This window comes from Anomalospiza imberbis, chromosome 1, assembly GCF_031753505.1.
Source record: "Anomalospiza imberbis isolate Cuckoo-Finch-1a 21T00152 chromosome 1, ASM3175350v1, whole genome shotgun sequence".
Classification (NCBI taxonomy): Eukaryota; Metazoa; Chordata; class Aves; order Passeriformes; family Viduidae; genus Anomalospiza; species Anomalospiza imberbis.
This window is the reverse complement of record NC_089681.1, coordinates 825,790-841,410: the sequence shown is the minus strand read 5'-3', so window position 1 is coordinate 841,410 and position 15,621 is coordinate 825,790. Positions and strand designations below refer to the sequence as shown.

Genomic DNA, 15,621 nt, shown 5'->3' with positions numbered 1-15,621 from the left:
GGCTTTTGGAGAGCTCTGCCACATCCTTGTATTTACAGAGATGGATTTAAATGTTTAATTCTGCACCCTCAAAGGAAAGTCACTCCATCTGAAGAAGTTATTAATTATGGAATGAGCCTGGCAGTGCTGAAGTACAGCAGCAGCAATATCATTTTCAATATCACTCCAAAATTATTTCTCATCTCAAATCCATCATGTGCACTTTTTTCCGGTCTTAAAATAGAGCTATTTTTCCATATTAGGGTTTGGAGGGCTTGAAGCATCTGCCTCTGACACGGCAGCACATCCTCTCTTGGATATCTTCATTCTTCTCCTGCTTGACTCTCACATCCCTAATTCCAGAGGAACACAGAAGCCTCTTTCCCTCTTTATTCTGTACAGCCCCAGGCCTGAAAACAAAGCCTAAAAATGAGGTGAAAACAAATTTTCAGTGTCAGCAGCAGATGTGTTGAGGGGGAAGGAAGTGGAGCGCGGCGTCATGGTTGGGATCTTAATTTAGAAAAGACATTTTGGGTCACTTGGATACCAGAGAGATGCTCAGAGTGTTGCAAAAGGCTGGGGCAGATGGTCTGGGTGGGCTCCACCTCCGGCACAGACCTGGGGCTGCACTCTGCACATTCCCATCTGGCTGGAAAACACAGAGGATGTGTTTTAATCCTTCTCTGCCCTGGTCTGAGTCCTGATCCCTTTTATCATTCAGCCCCCGTTGGACAGATGGGAATTGTCACACGTTGGTGGCTCCAGGCTTGGTCCTGCCACACATTTTTTAGGATTGACCTTTAAGTTTCTATAAATCCCCAGTAAGTGTGGGTGGGGATGTTGTGCCTTGGGGGGAAACAATTTTGCACCAGCTCACAGTTGGGCAAATTGCTGAAATCCATGAGGTCCAACATGTTACAGGGAACTGAAAGCCAAAACATATGAAATCCATGGATCAGAGTCCCAAAAATCTACTCCAGAATCTCAGCAAAAATCCTACAGGCTGCCTTTGGCCAGCAGGTCTCTTAATGGAATCATGGAATGGTTCTGTAAAAATCATCAAATTCCAACCCCATGCCATGGGACACCTTCCACTATCCCAGGTGCTCCAAGCCCTGTCCAACCTTACCTGGAACACTTGCAGGGATGAGGCAGCCACAGCTTCTCTGGGCAACCTGTGCCAGGGCCTCCCCACCTTCACAGCCAAGAATTTCTCCCCAATATCCCATTTATCCCTGCCCTCTGTCAGTGGGAAGCCATTCCCCCTTGTCCTGGCACTCCAGGCCTGTGTAATACAAGGGGTGAATACGTTTTCCGTGTCTTCAGGTCTTTCCTGCTCATTCCAAGGACAATTTGATGTGTCCCCAGTCACACCAGCAGTGACACCCCTGTAGTGAAGCACAATTCAAACCTTGTTTTAACGCCCAGCCTTGCCCTGGACTCATCATCCAGGAGCAGTAGAGTTATTCCCATCTTGTTGGGACTGAGACATCCATCCCTTCACATCCTTGCAAAAGAAATGGCTTTCACTCAATAATCAGGGAAGGAGATATAAAAGATTTCCTGGAAAAGCAGGCTGAGTGAAGTCAAGGCGCTCCAGTGTTGGTACATTTGCTCCTGCAGTACTTTTGGATTTAGACTCATGGAATCACAGGATACCCTGAGTTGGAAGGGACCCACAAGCATCATTGAGTCCAGATCCTGGCCTTGCACAGGGCACCTCCAAAAATCTCACCAGAGGAGCAGAGTGAGGAGCTTGGGATGACTGGGAGAAGCTCTGCTCCTTCTTTGAGGCCTGCTGCTCCGCACCTTCCTCGGCTGCTCCCTGGTTCCCTGGACCAGGCACAAACACGGGCTGGGGCTGAAGGTTTTGCCTCTGTGAAATCCCGGGGGTGGGTGGAAATCTTCCAGTCGAAACTGTGCCCTGGGCAGTGGCAGGATTCCAGAGGGTGGCTGGGAGCTAGCAGGGATGGGAGATGCTAGCAGTGGGACATGCCGCTGCTCCCAGTGAGGAACATTGATCCAAAGTGGGATTCCTGGGGACAGGCTCACCATGATCTGATTATCAACATGCTTTGATGTCGTTCTTCCTCACAGGCCTTCTGAATCCTTAAAGAGGTGTCTTCAGTCCTAGTGGAAGCTTTAGCAGAACCTTTTCCACCCAAAAATCTGTTTCCTGAAACCCACAGGGTCTCCAGAACCTCCTTCCGTGCAGCAAATCCAAAGCAGCAGCTTTGTGTCGCTACCCGCTCCTGCACAAAACCAGGATCAGATGAGCCGTGTCCTTACAGAGCTGGGCTGAAAACAAGCCAGACGTTGTTCCTAATCTTTCCTGGCTGCTGCCAATCTCCAGGGAGAGAAGCCATGGGGGAAGAGGTGTTTTTAGCATCAAGACAGCTGTCACCGTGTTGGGAGATGCCACCCAAATCTGAAAGAAAAACAAACACCCAGGAGATGGTGACAGACTTTGACGCACTCACAGCAGAGCAGGAAAGTCAGCCTGGAAAGGAGGGGAGAGTGAATAGCAAAATATCTGACTTTTCCCCATAAAATGAGGGGTTTTAAACAAAATGCCATCATCCACCGTCCATGGGCAGCTTAAAAACTTTGGGGATGCAACTAGGAAGGGTCTTATGCTTGCTGGTGCCCTTGGATCACAAAAGAGGTTTCTGAAATCTTATTTTTGCTTTTCCAGCTCTGTGCAAAGATGCCACAGCCTGGTGGGGTTCTTCAAGCAAAGAGAGCCAATCTTGGTAACTCAAGGGGCTCTTACTACTCAAGGAGCTCATGCCTCCTGAGCTTCTAGAAGTCAAATCCCACCCCTATTTCTATCCTATTCCTTACTTCTTCTTTGAAGAAAAAAACTCATCTGAAATCTGTGCATCTTTGTGGCTCATATTCCAGACTTTCACAGCTGTGATGGTCAAAATCCACATGGAGAATAAATTACTGCTCCTCTTCTCCCTGCTCTCGGGTGGTGTTTCCATGGGCTCCAGCCTGTTCTGATCTTCTCCTGGGAGATCAGCACTCCAAGTACAATAATTATCATTATTTGTGACTGTCACCTTGAGAAATCCAAGCTCTGTGCAAGATGTCACCAGCTAGGAGAACATCACAAGAAGGGTCCTTGGAGGATCTGTTGTCTTCTGTCTCCTTGTTTGGATAAAGGAGATGAGATGATGTATTCAGATAAGATCTGAGCTACAATATTACCCCTTTATAAAGCTAATTCATGAATCCTTACTCCATAGAAAAACACAGCTGAGAGTCCCACTGGTGTTCCCCCTTTTTTTTTTTTTTTTTTTTTTTTTTTTTTTTTTTTTTTTTTTTGAAATGAAATGCAATTCCTGGCAGAAGCTGCTTTGAAAAGCCATGAGGTCACTGGGAGAGGAGAGGAGAGGAGAGGAGAGGAGGGGAGGGGAGGGGAGGGGAGGGGAGGGGAGGGGAGGGGAGGGGAGGGGAGGGGAGGAGAGGGGAGGGGAGGGGAGGGGAGGGGAGGGGAGGGGAGGGGAGGGGAGAGGAGAGGAGAGGAGAGGAGAGGAGAGGAGAGGAGAGGAGAGGAGAGGAGAGGAGAGGAGAGGAGAGGAGAGGAGAGGAGAGGAGAGGAGAGGAGAGGAGAGGAGAGGAGAGGAGAGGAGAGGAGAGGAGAGGAGAGGAGAGGAGAGGAGAGGAGAGGAGAGGAGAGGAGAGGAGAGGAGAGGAGAGGAGAGGAGAGGAGAGGAGAGGAGAGGAGAGGAGAGGAGAGGAGAAGAGAAGAGAAGAGAAGAGAAGAGAAGAGAAGAGAAGAGAAGAGAAGAGAAGAGAAGAGAAGAGAAGAGAAGAGAAGAGAAGAGAAGAGAAGAGAAGAGAAGAGAAGAGAAGAGAAGAGAAGAGAAGAGAAGAGAAGAGAAGAGAAGAGAAGAGAAGAGAAGAGAAGAGAAGAGAAGAGAAGAGAAGAGAAGAGAAGAGAAGAGAGAAGAGGCTATTTCAGTTGCAAGTTACCTAAAATGACCATCTAATCCAACTGCCCAACAGTTAAACCTTGTTGTAAATGGCATTATCCAAATATTTCTTAAGCACTGACAGGTTTGGAACACCATTGGGAAGCCTGTCCCAATGTTTAACTGCCCTCTCTGTGAAGAAATCCCTCCTAATTTCTAGTCTAAGATGAAACATTCAGCACCTTTTTTTCTTTCATCCAGCTCTTTTATTCAGTGTCATTTCTCTTCTTCCCATGATTCCACGGATTTTTCCAAGCTTTAGACCTCAACCATCCTCCACTCCACAAGCAGACAGCTGGGTCCCCCACCCTGAACTGCTCAGGGAAGCTCTGTTCAAGCTGAGAATTCCCAGGAACCTGAGCCAGAGTGATGAAATCCATCCTGATCCATGTCCCAACCTCTGAACTGTGGTGCCAGCAATGTTGGGATTAGGAGCCCTGGGGAGTGGCTGGGGGTTTTTTTTTGGGAAATCCAGGACAGCAGGGGGATGGATGGATGGATGGATGGATGGATGGATGGATGGATGGATGGATGGATGGATGGATGGATGGATGGAGCTATGTTTTTGTTTCTCCCTCATTGATCAATAACCTCATTTATTTTGGCAGCTTCTTGCCAGCCCTGGAGACTAAAGAAGGGGTTTTATGGAATCCTGTAATCATCCAAACTCCAGAACAACATGTGACAACATTATTGGTTCATTAAGGATTAGGTGCACCTGAGCTCAATGAGGCTGTTAGGAGTTTGTGGGAGCTGACTATAAGCCCCCAGATATTTGCAGCTGGATTGGCTCCAAGATCCTCACGCTTTGTTTTTGGGGACAAGGAATGACAAAGTCACCTCCTCCCAGCACCGAGGTAGAAATAACCCTAGGAAATGTCCCTGCCATGGCCTGGGTTCACCCAATCCCAAGGGAATGAGTAACCCTTGGGGATGGGTGGCAGCAGGTTCCTCTCTGCAGCCCAGGCAGGTTCAGTCCAGAGTGGGATCATTTTTTTTCCCGATCACAGAAGGAGAAATGAGGCTGAACCATTCCTCTTTCTCATTTTGTAGCATTCTTTCTCTTCTGGGAACTCAAAGTTCCATCCCTACAGGTCTGGAAAGATGCACGGAATTAGTCACTACGGGAGAAAACAGCTTTTTAAGGAAAGCAAGCCTGTGACAAACCTGAGCTGTTGAAATGCAGCACTGTTACTTCCAATGTTTTTTTTAATTCCTCTCGAAGCTTTATCCCACTCTATTTTTGGGATCCAGGTGTAAGTTTTCCTTATAAATAGCTGCATATTCTAATTCTGGCTGATAACTGGGACAAGGATGCACTGGGCATCCAGACCTTGGTTTTGGGGGGGTGGAAAATGCAGCATTTCCAGCCAAGCTTTCTGTGAGATCCTTCTCTCAGGGAAACTTTGCACCTGGAAAGTGTCCTGAATTCCTTGGATACAATCAAACGGAAGCACTGGGAAAGGTTCATTGCTAAGATAACAAATTATTGGAACAAGGCTTTGAAGTTCTACAACAACTTTTCCTCTGAGGAGTTCAGAGCCTGAATTTAGACAGAAAAACTCCAGCATCAAAGCTGGCTGATAAATATTCCTCTTATTTTAGAGTCAAGGAAGCCATGTCACAAACCCATCCTGTGTGACACCAAAGCCCTTTGCAAAAGTTCATTAAATAAAAAACTCCATGTGGCTTGTGAAGAGATTTAAATGATTAATTACTCAAAAAAATCAAGTTGCAAACGTGTCCCAGCAGACAGAAACAATTCTGTTTGAAAGAAAGAATAGATTTAAATTGGAATTTAGGAAGGAATTATTCCTTGTGAGGGTGGCGAGGCCCTGGTACAGGTTTCCCAGAGAAGCTATGGCTGCCCCTTCCCTGGAAGTGTTGAAGGCCAGGTTGGATGGGGCTTGGATCAACCTGGGATAGTGGGAGGTGTCCCTGCCCATGGCAGAGGGGTGGAACTGGGTGATCTTGAAGTCCTTTCCAACTAAAACCATCCTATTATCCCATGAAATATTGTTCATCCATGAATAAAGAAGAACTATGAAGGATGGCTCAGTTCCCACCCCACCTTCATCTTACTGTAGCCTAAGAAAACTCCATAAAACTCTATAAATCACCAAAAATGGGGTTTGGAACAGCACTTCCATCCACATGCTGGGAAAAGCAGCTGAATCATCCCCCAGACCAGCCCAGGGGGTTGGACCACAGACTCCAGAGCTGACTTCCAACCCCATGTATAATTCCAGATCTGGATCCATACTGGGAGGCAACTCCTTTTATTTGTGCTTTACCCCCAAAACACCTTTCACTACACCTCTGTTGCTGTCACATACAGCTGGATATCTTTCCAAACATCAGCAAGAGTTTCCATTCTCCCTTGGACACCTGTGCTGGCTCCAAGTCCTTCCCAGTTTGTTTGCAAAGGGGATGGTGGGGTTGCCATAGGGATCAGGGATTTGCAAATCCATAACCACGGCCTGGTGACACAGCCCTGCCCTTGAGGGCCTGACTCACGTTGACACAGCCTTGAAGTCAAAGATAATCTTCTTATATAACCATGGGAATCCTCTTCAGAGTGAAGGAAGCCATCCAGATTTGTTTTTTAAAATCAGTTTTGAAAAGAACTTCCTGGATTTCACGAGCGCACATTTCTGCTTCCTGGTCCAGGCACGTGCACAGCTCTGCTTGCAAACTGGGATGCTCGTTCTGGGTACAACTGTCCAGTTTTTTGTTTGTTTTTCAGGAAAGTAAGGTGGCACTGCATGGACAGGCTGGGAGAGCTGGGTGTGTTCACCTTGACAAGAGAAGACTCCAGGGAGATCTCAGAGCTCCTTCTGGTGCCAAAAGGGGCTTCAAAAGAGCTGGAGAGGGACTTTGGATAAGGGATGGAGGGACAGGACTCAGAGAATGGCTTCCCACTGTCAGAAGGCAGAGATAGATGGATATTGGGAAGGAATTCTTCCCTGTGAGGGTGGCACAGGTTGCCCAGAGAAGTTGTGGCTGCCCCTTCCCTGGAAGTGTCCAAAGCCAGGTTGGACAGGGCTTGGAGTAACCTGGGACAGTGGAAGGTGTCCCTGTCCCAGAGAATTAGAGGGATTTACTTCCAGATGAAACAACTCAAGCACTGCTGAAATTCAGACTTCACATTTTCAGGAGCAGCAGCAAGGGTTTTTTTTATGCAGGGACATAAAAGAAAACCTCAGTGCTTCCTCCTCAGGAGGTCACTGAAGGGTTCTGCAATCCCCAGATGGAAATCACAACTGCATTGGCCTCTTGGAACACTTCCTCCAAGGAAGAATTAGCAAACACACTGGACTGATTCTAATCTACAAGGATTGGAGCACAACATGGATCCCCTATGTGAAACATTCTGGCAGGGCTGTTTGCTGATTCCCAGATTCCTGAGCTATATCCTGCAGTCACCAAGCTGGATTTTACATGGAGGGTTTCCAAGAGGGAATTCAGCTGCTTTTGCCTCTGGGGGCAGGGGAAAAAACCAAAATATATTCAGAGAAATATTGTAGGGCGCTTAGCTCTGTTTACAGGAAGGTTGTGTTTATCCAGAGTCCTGCCTGAATCCTACTGCTCCCAAGGGAATCTGTTCAGACAGATCAAGGCCCTTGGGAAGCACCTCAGTCTGGGTGCTGAAGCAACAAACCAGAGCCAGGTTGTTCTACAAAAATTCATGCCTGATCTGAGCTAGGAGGAAAAGACAGATCACTTTTTAAATTCCCATTAACAAAAAAAAATTAGGTGGCAATTTATCCCAGCTCCATGTAAGAGTCAGGAAGGTGTGGGGTGGAAGCCAGTCTCCACTGACCAAGCAAAGCTCTGCCTGATTTCCTCAGACAGGTTTTGGACAAGTTATCCATCTCTCCCTGAAGTTCTCTTTGCCTTTTGTCTGAAACATGAATCCTTGTCCTCTCCAAGCATTTCAAAAAAGGTCTAGAAAAGACTGAGCCAAAACTCTTCAAAGATTCATTGTGACAGGACAAGAGACAAACCCAAAGAGAGGGAGCTTGGGAGAAAAAAAAGGAGCATAAGACTCATCCTTAAACAAAACCAGGGAAACTTTCAGGGACAGCTTTGAACAGCCTCCAGGAATGAGGAGGATCAGAAAAAACAGATGGCCTTGGAGGTCAACTGGATGAGGAGGGAATTAAATTTCAGCAAAAATGAACCAAAAACATATCCTTCTGTGGTTATTGGGGGGAAATAAATAATCAGAGACTTTTCCAGAAGCAGGAAATTGAGGACAGCTTCACACCAGGTGGAAAAGAGCTAATATATTAATTAATATATTAATTTTTATATCAGAAAAGGTACCACAGAGAGGTTCAGGTTGATGTCTAACCAAAAAGCATCACCCTGTGCTTGGAGAGCTCTGCTTCACTCCAGGGGGAGTGACTCCGAAGCCTCACCCACACAGATTTTCTGCTTTTCAGACCCAATCTCCCCCACAGCCATGATCTCTGCAGGGAACGGCCGGAATGTGGGAAACATGCTGCCAAACTGGGCAGAGATCAAAGGGGTGAAGCAACCGTGGCCAATGAAGGGAGGGGAGGATCAGCTCCTCCGCACGCGGCTTCTCAAAGCCATGACGGCTACGGAGCCACTCCAGTTCAGCCACCTGAGAGGTAGCTGCAATCAGCTGTGCCTGATGATTTTCTGGAGGGTGTGGACCTCAAAAAAAAAAATCTCACTGGTTCAAGGGAGTCATAAATGGGAGGGCTGAAGGACAAAGAAATTGAAGCAAGGGAGGAAATTGAAAACCATTTCACCGCTTACCCCAAATGAAATCGTGGGGCAAAGGTTGGGACTTCCTGGTTTTATCCCAGGTGTCACCTCTGGGGTCAACCCACTTGGCTCCAGGATCTGTGGCTTCGGCAGAGCTGGAGAAATCCCCACCAAGGAGCTTTCAGAGTTTCATGGAATCATGGAATGGTTTGGGTTGAAAGGGACCTTCAAGATCATCTCATTCCAGCCCCCTGCCATGGGTAGGGACAGCTTCCACTATCCCATATCGATCCAAGCCCTGTCCAGCCTGGCCTTGGACACTTCCAGGGATGAGGCAGCCACAGCTTCTCTGGGCAACCTGTGTCAGGGCTTCATCATTCTCCCAGGGAAGAATTTATTCCCAGTGTTTGTTCCTTGCAGAATGCCTGTTAATGATGGGTTTTGTGTTCCAGTGATCCCATTGGAATAATGATTTACACAGCACTCAGGTTGGAAAGGCAACCTCAAAATGTTCCTAACCCAAGTTCCTGATCCAAGCTCCCAAATTTGAGGTCAGCCGAGGTTTCTCAGGACTTTATCCATCTAGGCCATGAAATCTTCCCAAGGATGGGCATTTTGCCACCTCTCTTGGAAACCACACGTGCCACATGGAAGAGTTAATATCACATTTGGATTGATTATCCCAAATGTCAGGAGCAGGGTGATAATTGGAGAAGGATGTTTTTGCTGGACCTTGGAAAGGGGATTATAGGAGAATGCAGAACCAGAGCAGGAGGGATCAAAATATAGGAACTCGGAGCAACACACAAGGAATTCAGGGAAAATTCAGTAAAGACAGATATGTACAGTAAAGACAGATTTTTATTCCCAGTAAAGATAGATTTGTACAAGGAGAGTTGATGGAAGAAATGTTGATGGAAAGTCGCTTCCAGTGAGGGATAATGGGCAATATCTCATCCATCTGCTGTGCAATTGACCCCAAAACCCAACCCTGTTAGCTGTTAAACAATACTGAAAGATGGAGTTTGGAAATAGAAAAAGGAAAATTAAATGTGATCACAACCATTTTAACACAAGATTCTTTTTATTCTGCTCAAAAGGGTACAGAGAACATGAGATTTTAACCTCCCTGGAACAGATCATTGGCATAGGAAGTTCAGTCTCCTGCCTCATATTTTGGACACATAAATGTCTGCTTAATTTTTTGGGTACAAAGAAGGAGATCTAGGAAAAACAGCAGAAAATGATGGGGTGGAGAGAACCTGCTCTAAGGAGATAGGGAAAGCTCTTCTCAAGATTTCTAGCCTCAAATATACTTCACACATCTGATTTTTTTTTACTTCAAACACAACCAGACCAGCACAGCAAAGAAACTCCACAGTTAATTTTGGGGCAGTTGTTGAAAAATCAATTAAAACGTTGAGTTGGGCCTTCCTGAGTTTTGCTTCTCTCTTAGTTATGGGAAAAGTGTGGATATTAAAAAAAAAAAAAACAAAAAAAAAAACAAAAACAAAAAAAAAAAAAAAAAAAAAAAAACACAAAACAATTTTTGGGAGCTGTTGAGTGTTGTTCATGAAGCACCCACATGGAAAGCTGGGCTGGTAGGGGGTTATTTTCTTCATGGAATTTTTGGAATAAATGACTCCCACCATCTCCTCACAGTCTAGTCCAGAAAAAGGCACAGAGGGAACTTGCCAGGATCCCAACTGGCACAACGCTGATCCCCAGACTTGCTGCGCCATCGAAGTTGCACAGGTCGGAGTAACAGCAGCTGACAGGATGTGTCATCCCGATGCCATCCACGTCAGAGGGTTCACAGACAGAGGAGCACATCTTGGTGACAGTCGAGACTTCCGGAGCGGGATAAACTATGGCAAAGGAGAAAAGCAGGCACAGTTAGGAATGGGAAAAGCAGGGGAGAGCATCACCATTGGCTTTTGTCTTCTGATGGCCAGGAGTTGGCGTCATGGAATTGTAGAATGGTTTGAGTTGGAAAGGAAATAAAGATTGTCAGATTCCAACCTCTCTGCCATGGGAAGCCTTCCACTATCCCAGATTGCTCCAAGCCCTGTCCAGCCTGGCCTTGGACACTTCCAAGGATGGGCCACTACAGCTTCTCTGGGAAACCTCTGCCAGGGCCTCCCCACCCTCACAGGGAGCAATTTCTTCCTAATATCCAATCTAGACTCACCCTCTTTAGGTTTAAAGCCATTCCCTGTTTTCCTATCACCACATGACCCTACAAAAAGTTAAAATCTCATTTCTGAGCATTAACCAGGAGCTTGCATTCACTGAATATTCCCTCACACAAGCACTGCTTCCAACAACAGCTGGAGAGCTGGAGCTCCCATGGGAGTTCTTCTCCACTTTTTAAGTGGAAAGAGGAACCGGTCTGCACATCAGCACACACTGTCGAAATACTGATATCCTGTTAAAAGTATGGATAAAGATGGAATTGTCCTTACCATCCTCCCGGGAATAGATTGTAGTCTTGCATATGTTCTCAGACTCTGTGCAGTTCACGATTGTCAGGCACTCCTCAACTGGAGTCAAATCCTTGCACGTGTAACACTGCAAGGAGTGTCCTGTGTGGAGGGAAAACAGGAGGATGGAAAACTCGAGAATGGCCTCAGTGTGGATCCTGTCCAGGTATCTCTTGGGAGGGATTTTTCAAAATAATCATGCTGAGAATGGGAATGGAATAATAGGACGTGTTTGGATTGATGGGAATGAGAAACACAAAGGTCTGGTGGTCAGAGCACAGCCTCAGGTTGGGTTCAGACCCCTTGTGAGGAGTCAAACAAGACAGAGCCACACACACAGGAGACCCCATGACACAGGAAAGAGCTTGGGCTGATTTATTTCTCTGTTTTCTGGATCTACGTCTCTCCTTGACTTTGGTAGAGCATCAGAAAGAGATCCCTAACTCCCAAACTTCCAGAATCACAGAATGGGGGAAGTTGGAAGGGGCATCTGGAGCTCCACCAGCCCAATCCCTGCCCTCAAGCAGGACCATCTAAAGCCTTTAATTCAGGACTCTATCCAGGTGGGGTTTTAATATCTCCAAGGATGGAAATTCTGCCAACTTTCCCAGGAAAACCTCTGCCAGTGCTCAGTCAACCTGACAGTCATAAAGTGTTCCCTGATGTTTCCTGTGTTTCAGTTTGTGTCCTTTGCCTGGTCCTGGCACTGGGAATCACTGAAAGGAGCCTGGCTCTGTCCTCTTTGCTTTCTCCCTTCAGGAATTTAAAGACATTTATGATTCCCAATTTCAACCTTCACTACTCCGGCCTGAGAAGTCACAGATTTTCTTCAAAAGAGAAATGTCCACCCAGCCCATGCCTCAACTGCTTGTCCATAAGGATTTTGGAACAGGTTTCCTAAAGAGGCTGTGGACCTCCCATCCCTGGAAGTATCCAAGGCCAGGTTGGACAGAGCTTGGAGCAACCTGGGATAGTGGAAGGTGTCCCTGCCATGGCAGGGGGTGGAACTGGATGATCTGTAGGTCCCTTCCAACACAAACCATTCCCTGATTCCATGATCTTATAGGAGAGAGCATCAAAGTCCTTCCTGAAGTCCAGGTAGAAAATATCCACAGCTCATCCCTTATTTACCAGGTCAGTCACTTTATCACAGAAATTTGTCAGCTTTGTCGGGTTTGTCCCCTTGGTGAAGGATTTGGATACACACACAAAAACGTCAGACTTGGGTGGGAGTTGCAGCAGTGAGAATTTCCTCTGGTGCTGTCCACTCTGCCAGCTCTCCCCAAAGGCTGGGAGGGTGTCCCAGACAGAAGGAATTTGTCTCCATCAAACCGAGAACAAACAGAGCACAACCCTCCCCCTTGTGCTGAGATTCTGGGTTTGTGAGAAGAATGTTTGTGAGGGGTTATTTTAAATCGTGGAACATTTTGGGTTGGAAGGGACCGTAAAATCTTCCAGTTCCAGACCCCTGCCCATGAGCAGGGACAACTTCCACTATCCCAGGTTGCTCCAAATCCTGTCCAGCCTGGCCTTGGACACTTCCAGGGATGAAGAAGCCACAGATTCTTTGGGAAAAGCTGTGCCAGGACCTCACCACCCTCACAGAGAAGAATTAAACCAGACAGCAGCACCATGAATGGATTGCGTGTGACAAGTTCTGCTCTAGGCAGAGAACACAGACAGAAAATTTGTTACTCAAGACTCCAAGTCCATCTTGAGCCAGCTCCTCCTGCCTTGTCCCTCACTACTTCGGAGACATTCCTCATCCCTGTTAAGTGGTAAAGCTCTTGAGAGCTGCGGGTGCTTCTCACAGAATAACCACAGCCCAAATCTTTCAGTGCCCAAAGTCTTCTGAGATGGAGAAACTCTGGAGAAAACCACTGAAGAACCCAGATTTTTGTGATACAGAGCACTCCAAGCTAAAGATATCAAATCAAAACAGTGTCTGGTGCTTCCTATCACAAAAAAAAAAAAAAAGCCATTTTTTGACAAGTTTTTCAGGGTATTTTCCTCTCTGTGGGTTTTTCTGAGGAACCCAACACTTGATCTGGGTCCTCTCCTCTAGGTGCTCTCTTCCACCCCGCAGCAGACACCTCAAAGTGTGTGTTACAACCACACTAATATATTTTGGTGCCATCACACCCCAACAGCCCCTCTTCAGTCTGGGAAGCCCTTGTCACCCTGCGTGTGTGACATTCCTGCTGAAATTCCTTAAAACCTCACTAAAAAGGAGAAATTATTCAGCTTCTCCCAGCACAGCTCCAATGGGACGTCAGCAGGCTCAGGCAAACAAGTCACCCTGTGAAAACAGACACCATCCTAACTAATGAGCCAGAAAAAGCCCTTTTTAAACAAACACAGCAATTTTCCTGCTAAAGCAAACTTTATTCTCTTGCTTTGCCCATCATGACCTGATGCTTTGTTTGCACTAATTCACGTCTGACAGTTGTGAAACTCATCTTTAGGAGGAAGCATCGCTCTTAGTCTCACATTTCAGGATGCTGGACAAATCCAACCCACAGGATTTGTGTTCCTCTCTGAAAAGAAAACCAAACAAGCCACCACCTGTTTCTCCCCTGCAGAGTCTGCTCAGCAAGGAGGGAAGAACCGAAAATGTCCTTGCAAAAGAAGGAAATAAACAGGAGTTAAAGAATCCTGACATAGCTCCATAGACAGGCACAGATAAAATCAGACCTGGCACTGTCTGGATCTGAGAATATCCCAATGAACAGTCACAGTTCCTGGACTGATCCTGCTCATTAATTACCTTGGACATCCAGGAGAACACCAAGAAAGCTTGGGATCATAAATTTTCGTCCAAGAAATTGGTGTGGTGGTAGAAACAGGGTGGGGACAGAAAGATGGAGGGACGATCATGGAATCATGGAATAGAATCACAGAATGATTTGGGTTGGAAGGGTATGATCATGGAATTCCACCCCCTGCCATGGGCAGAAACAGCTTCCACTGGGCCAGGTTGCTCCAAGCCCAGCCCAACCTGGCCTTGGACACTTCCAGGAATGAGCATCCACAGCTTTTTGGGGTAGTCTGTTCCAGTGCCTCACTTTGATCTTTAAGGCCCCTCCTAATCCAAACCATTCCGTGATTCTATAATAAACATCAGCCCTGGAGTACCTGGGCCTCCAGCAGTGTCCCAGCCCATCTTTCCCATTTCTAACAGCTAAAATTAGATAAATCCCACATGTAACATTTTTTGAGAGCTCCCACACACGCTGCATGGAACTGACATCCAGGGCTAAGTAACAAAAAAGGTGCAGAAAGTTAAAAATAATGTTAAAAAAAAAAAAAGAGAGTGAGATAGAGCATGAACATGGAAAAAGTGAGAGTGGGAATTTGCATTAAAGGAATGACACGGTTTAATCACACTCTGCCTTGTGAAACTTCCTAAAGAGCCTGACCTGACAATCCCAATGACACCATCACCATCCTGAACATATGGAAATATTCCAGATTTTTTTTTCCTGGCAACTGCCTAAAGTCAGAGACACAGCTTGCAGAGGGAACAGGGCACATCCTATCCCATCACACTGCATCTCCTGGAGGAGTCTGGATAAACCTGAGCAGGAACTCACCCAAATCCACGCAAGTGGCAGCAGCCAACAGAAGAGACAGAAACACCTTCATTTTGCACATCCCTCGTAGTCTGGCTACTGGGTTGTCACCACTCTTCACCGATGTCACACGTCCCGGTGATTTGCCATACACTGATTCCGTCCCCAGATCCAAATCTACTGGAAAAACGACTCTCCTTGAGCTATAAATGAATTGAAGGAGCTCCAAAGCAGGCCCCACCTCTTGCTACTCCGTCATGTCTTTTCATGTTCCTTGGAGAAGAAAATTCAGTTTTGCAGGGTGGACAATGGCTGGGATTGGTTAAGCCTGGTGTTTTGAGTCCAAGCAGGATGTGGAAGGCCCGGGGTGTTAAGTAATCCTGGTGTCCAGGTCTTGCCTTGCAACTTGGGGATATTTCCTCTCCTTTTTTGAAGTGGTTTCAGGAAATCCTGGGTAAAAATGCCTTGGTGGGTGTGAACACCAAGGAATTGAACCTCATGGGTGTTTCTCCTCTGCATTTTCACCTTCAGTGGGGTCCAGAGTTTATCAGGAGGAGGAGAATCATGGAATGGTTAGGATTGGAAGGGATCATCTCATTCCAAACCCTCTGCATGGGCAGGGACAACTTCCACTAGACCAGGTTGCTCCAAGCCTTGTCCAGCCTGGTCTAGAAGTGGAAATCTGACTTTCTATCACTCACTCACTGGAAAAAGCATGGATCACTAGGAAAAAAACAGGACCAGGACCCAAAAGCTTGGGCCAAAGGAATCTCTGAGGCTCTTTATCCCAAGGAAAGATGTAATGGAGAAGCCCCTCTGCTCTAAGCCAACCCTCTCCAAATGTGGTTGCAAGCTCATGACCTTTTT

The 15,621-nt window shown here is 46.6% G+C and overlaps 1 protein-coding gene across 2 annotated transcripts; it reads right to left on the bottom strand.

Annotated features, from left to right (window-relative positions):
• Window positions 1-9,764: 9,764 nt before the first annotated feature.
• On the bottom strand, window positions 9,765-15,378 carry LOC137474025 (ly6/PLAUR domain-containing protein 2-like). 2 transcript variants are annotated; one of them, XM_068190299.1, is made up of 3 exons: window positions 14,776-15,378; window positions 11,165-11,284; window positions 9,765-10,567 (listed from the first exon to the last, which is right to left on the bottom strand). In XM_068190299.1, the coding sequence occupies exons 1-3, from the start codon at window positions 14,834-14,836 to the stop codon at window positions 10,356-10,358; spliced, it is 393 nt and encodes a 130-aa protein (XP_068046400.1). In that variant the 5' UTR covers window positions 14,837-15,378; the 3' UTR covers window positions 9,765-10,355. The 2 variants fall into 2 exon arrangements, with proteins under 2 accessions (XP_068046400.1, XP_068046478.1); XM_068190377.1 differs by lacking the exon at window positions 14,776-15,378 and adding an exon at window positions 13,950-14,046.
• Between the last annotated feature and the right edge of the window lie 243 nt (window positions 15,379-15,621).

What these genes read in the sequence shown, in the direction of transcription:
- LOC137474025 (XM_068190299.1), bottom strand. Translation starts at nt 14,836, where the DNA reads ATGTGCAAAATGAAGGTGTTTCTGTCTCTTCTGTTGGCTGCTGCCACT. An exon ending in TGCCACTTGCGTGGATTTGG is followed by an intron (nt 11,285 to 14,775) that starts GTGAGTTCCTGC and finishes CCCTCCACACAG; the next exon opens with GACACTCCTTGCAGTGTTAC. An exon ending in AATCTATTCCCGGGAGGATG is followed by an intron (nt 10,568 to 11,164) that starts GTAAGGACAATT and finishes CCTTTGCCATAG; the next exon opens with TTTATCCCGCTCCGGAAGTC.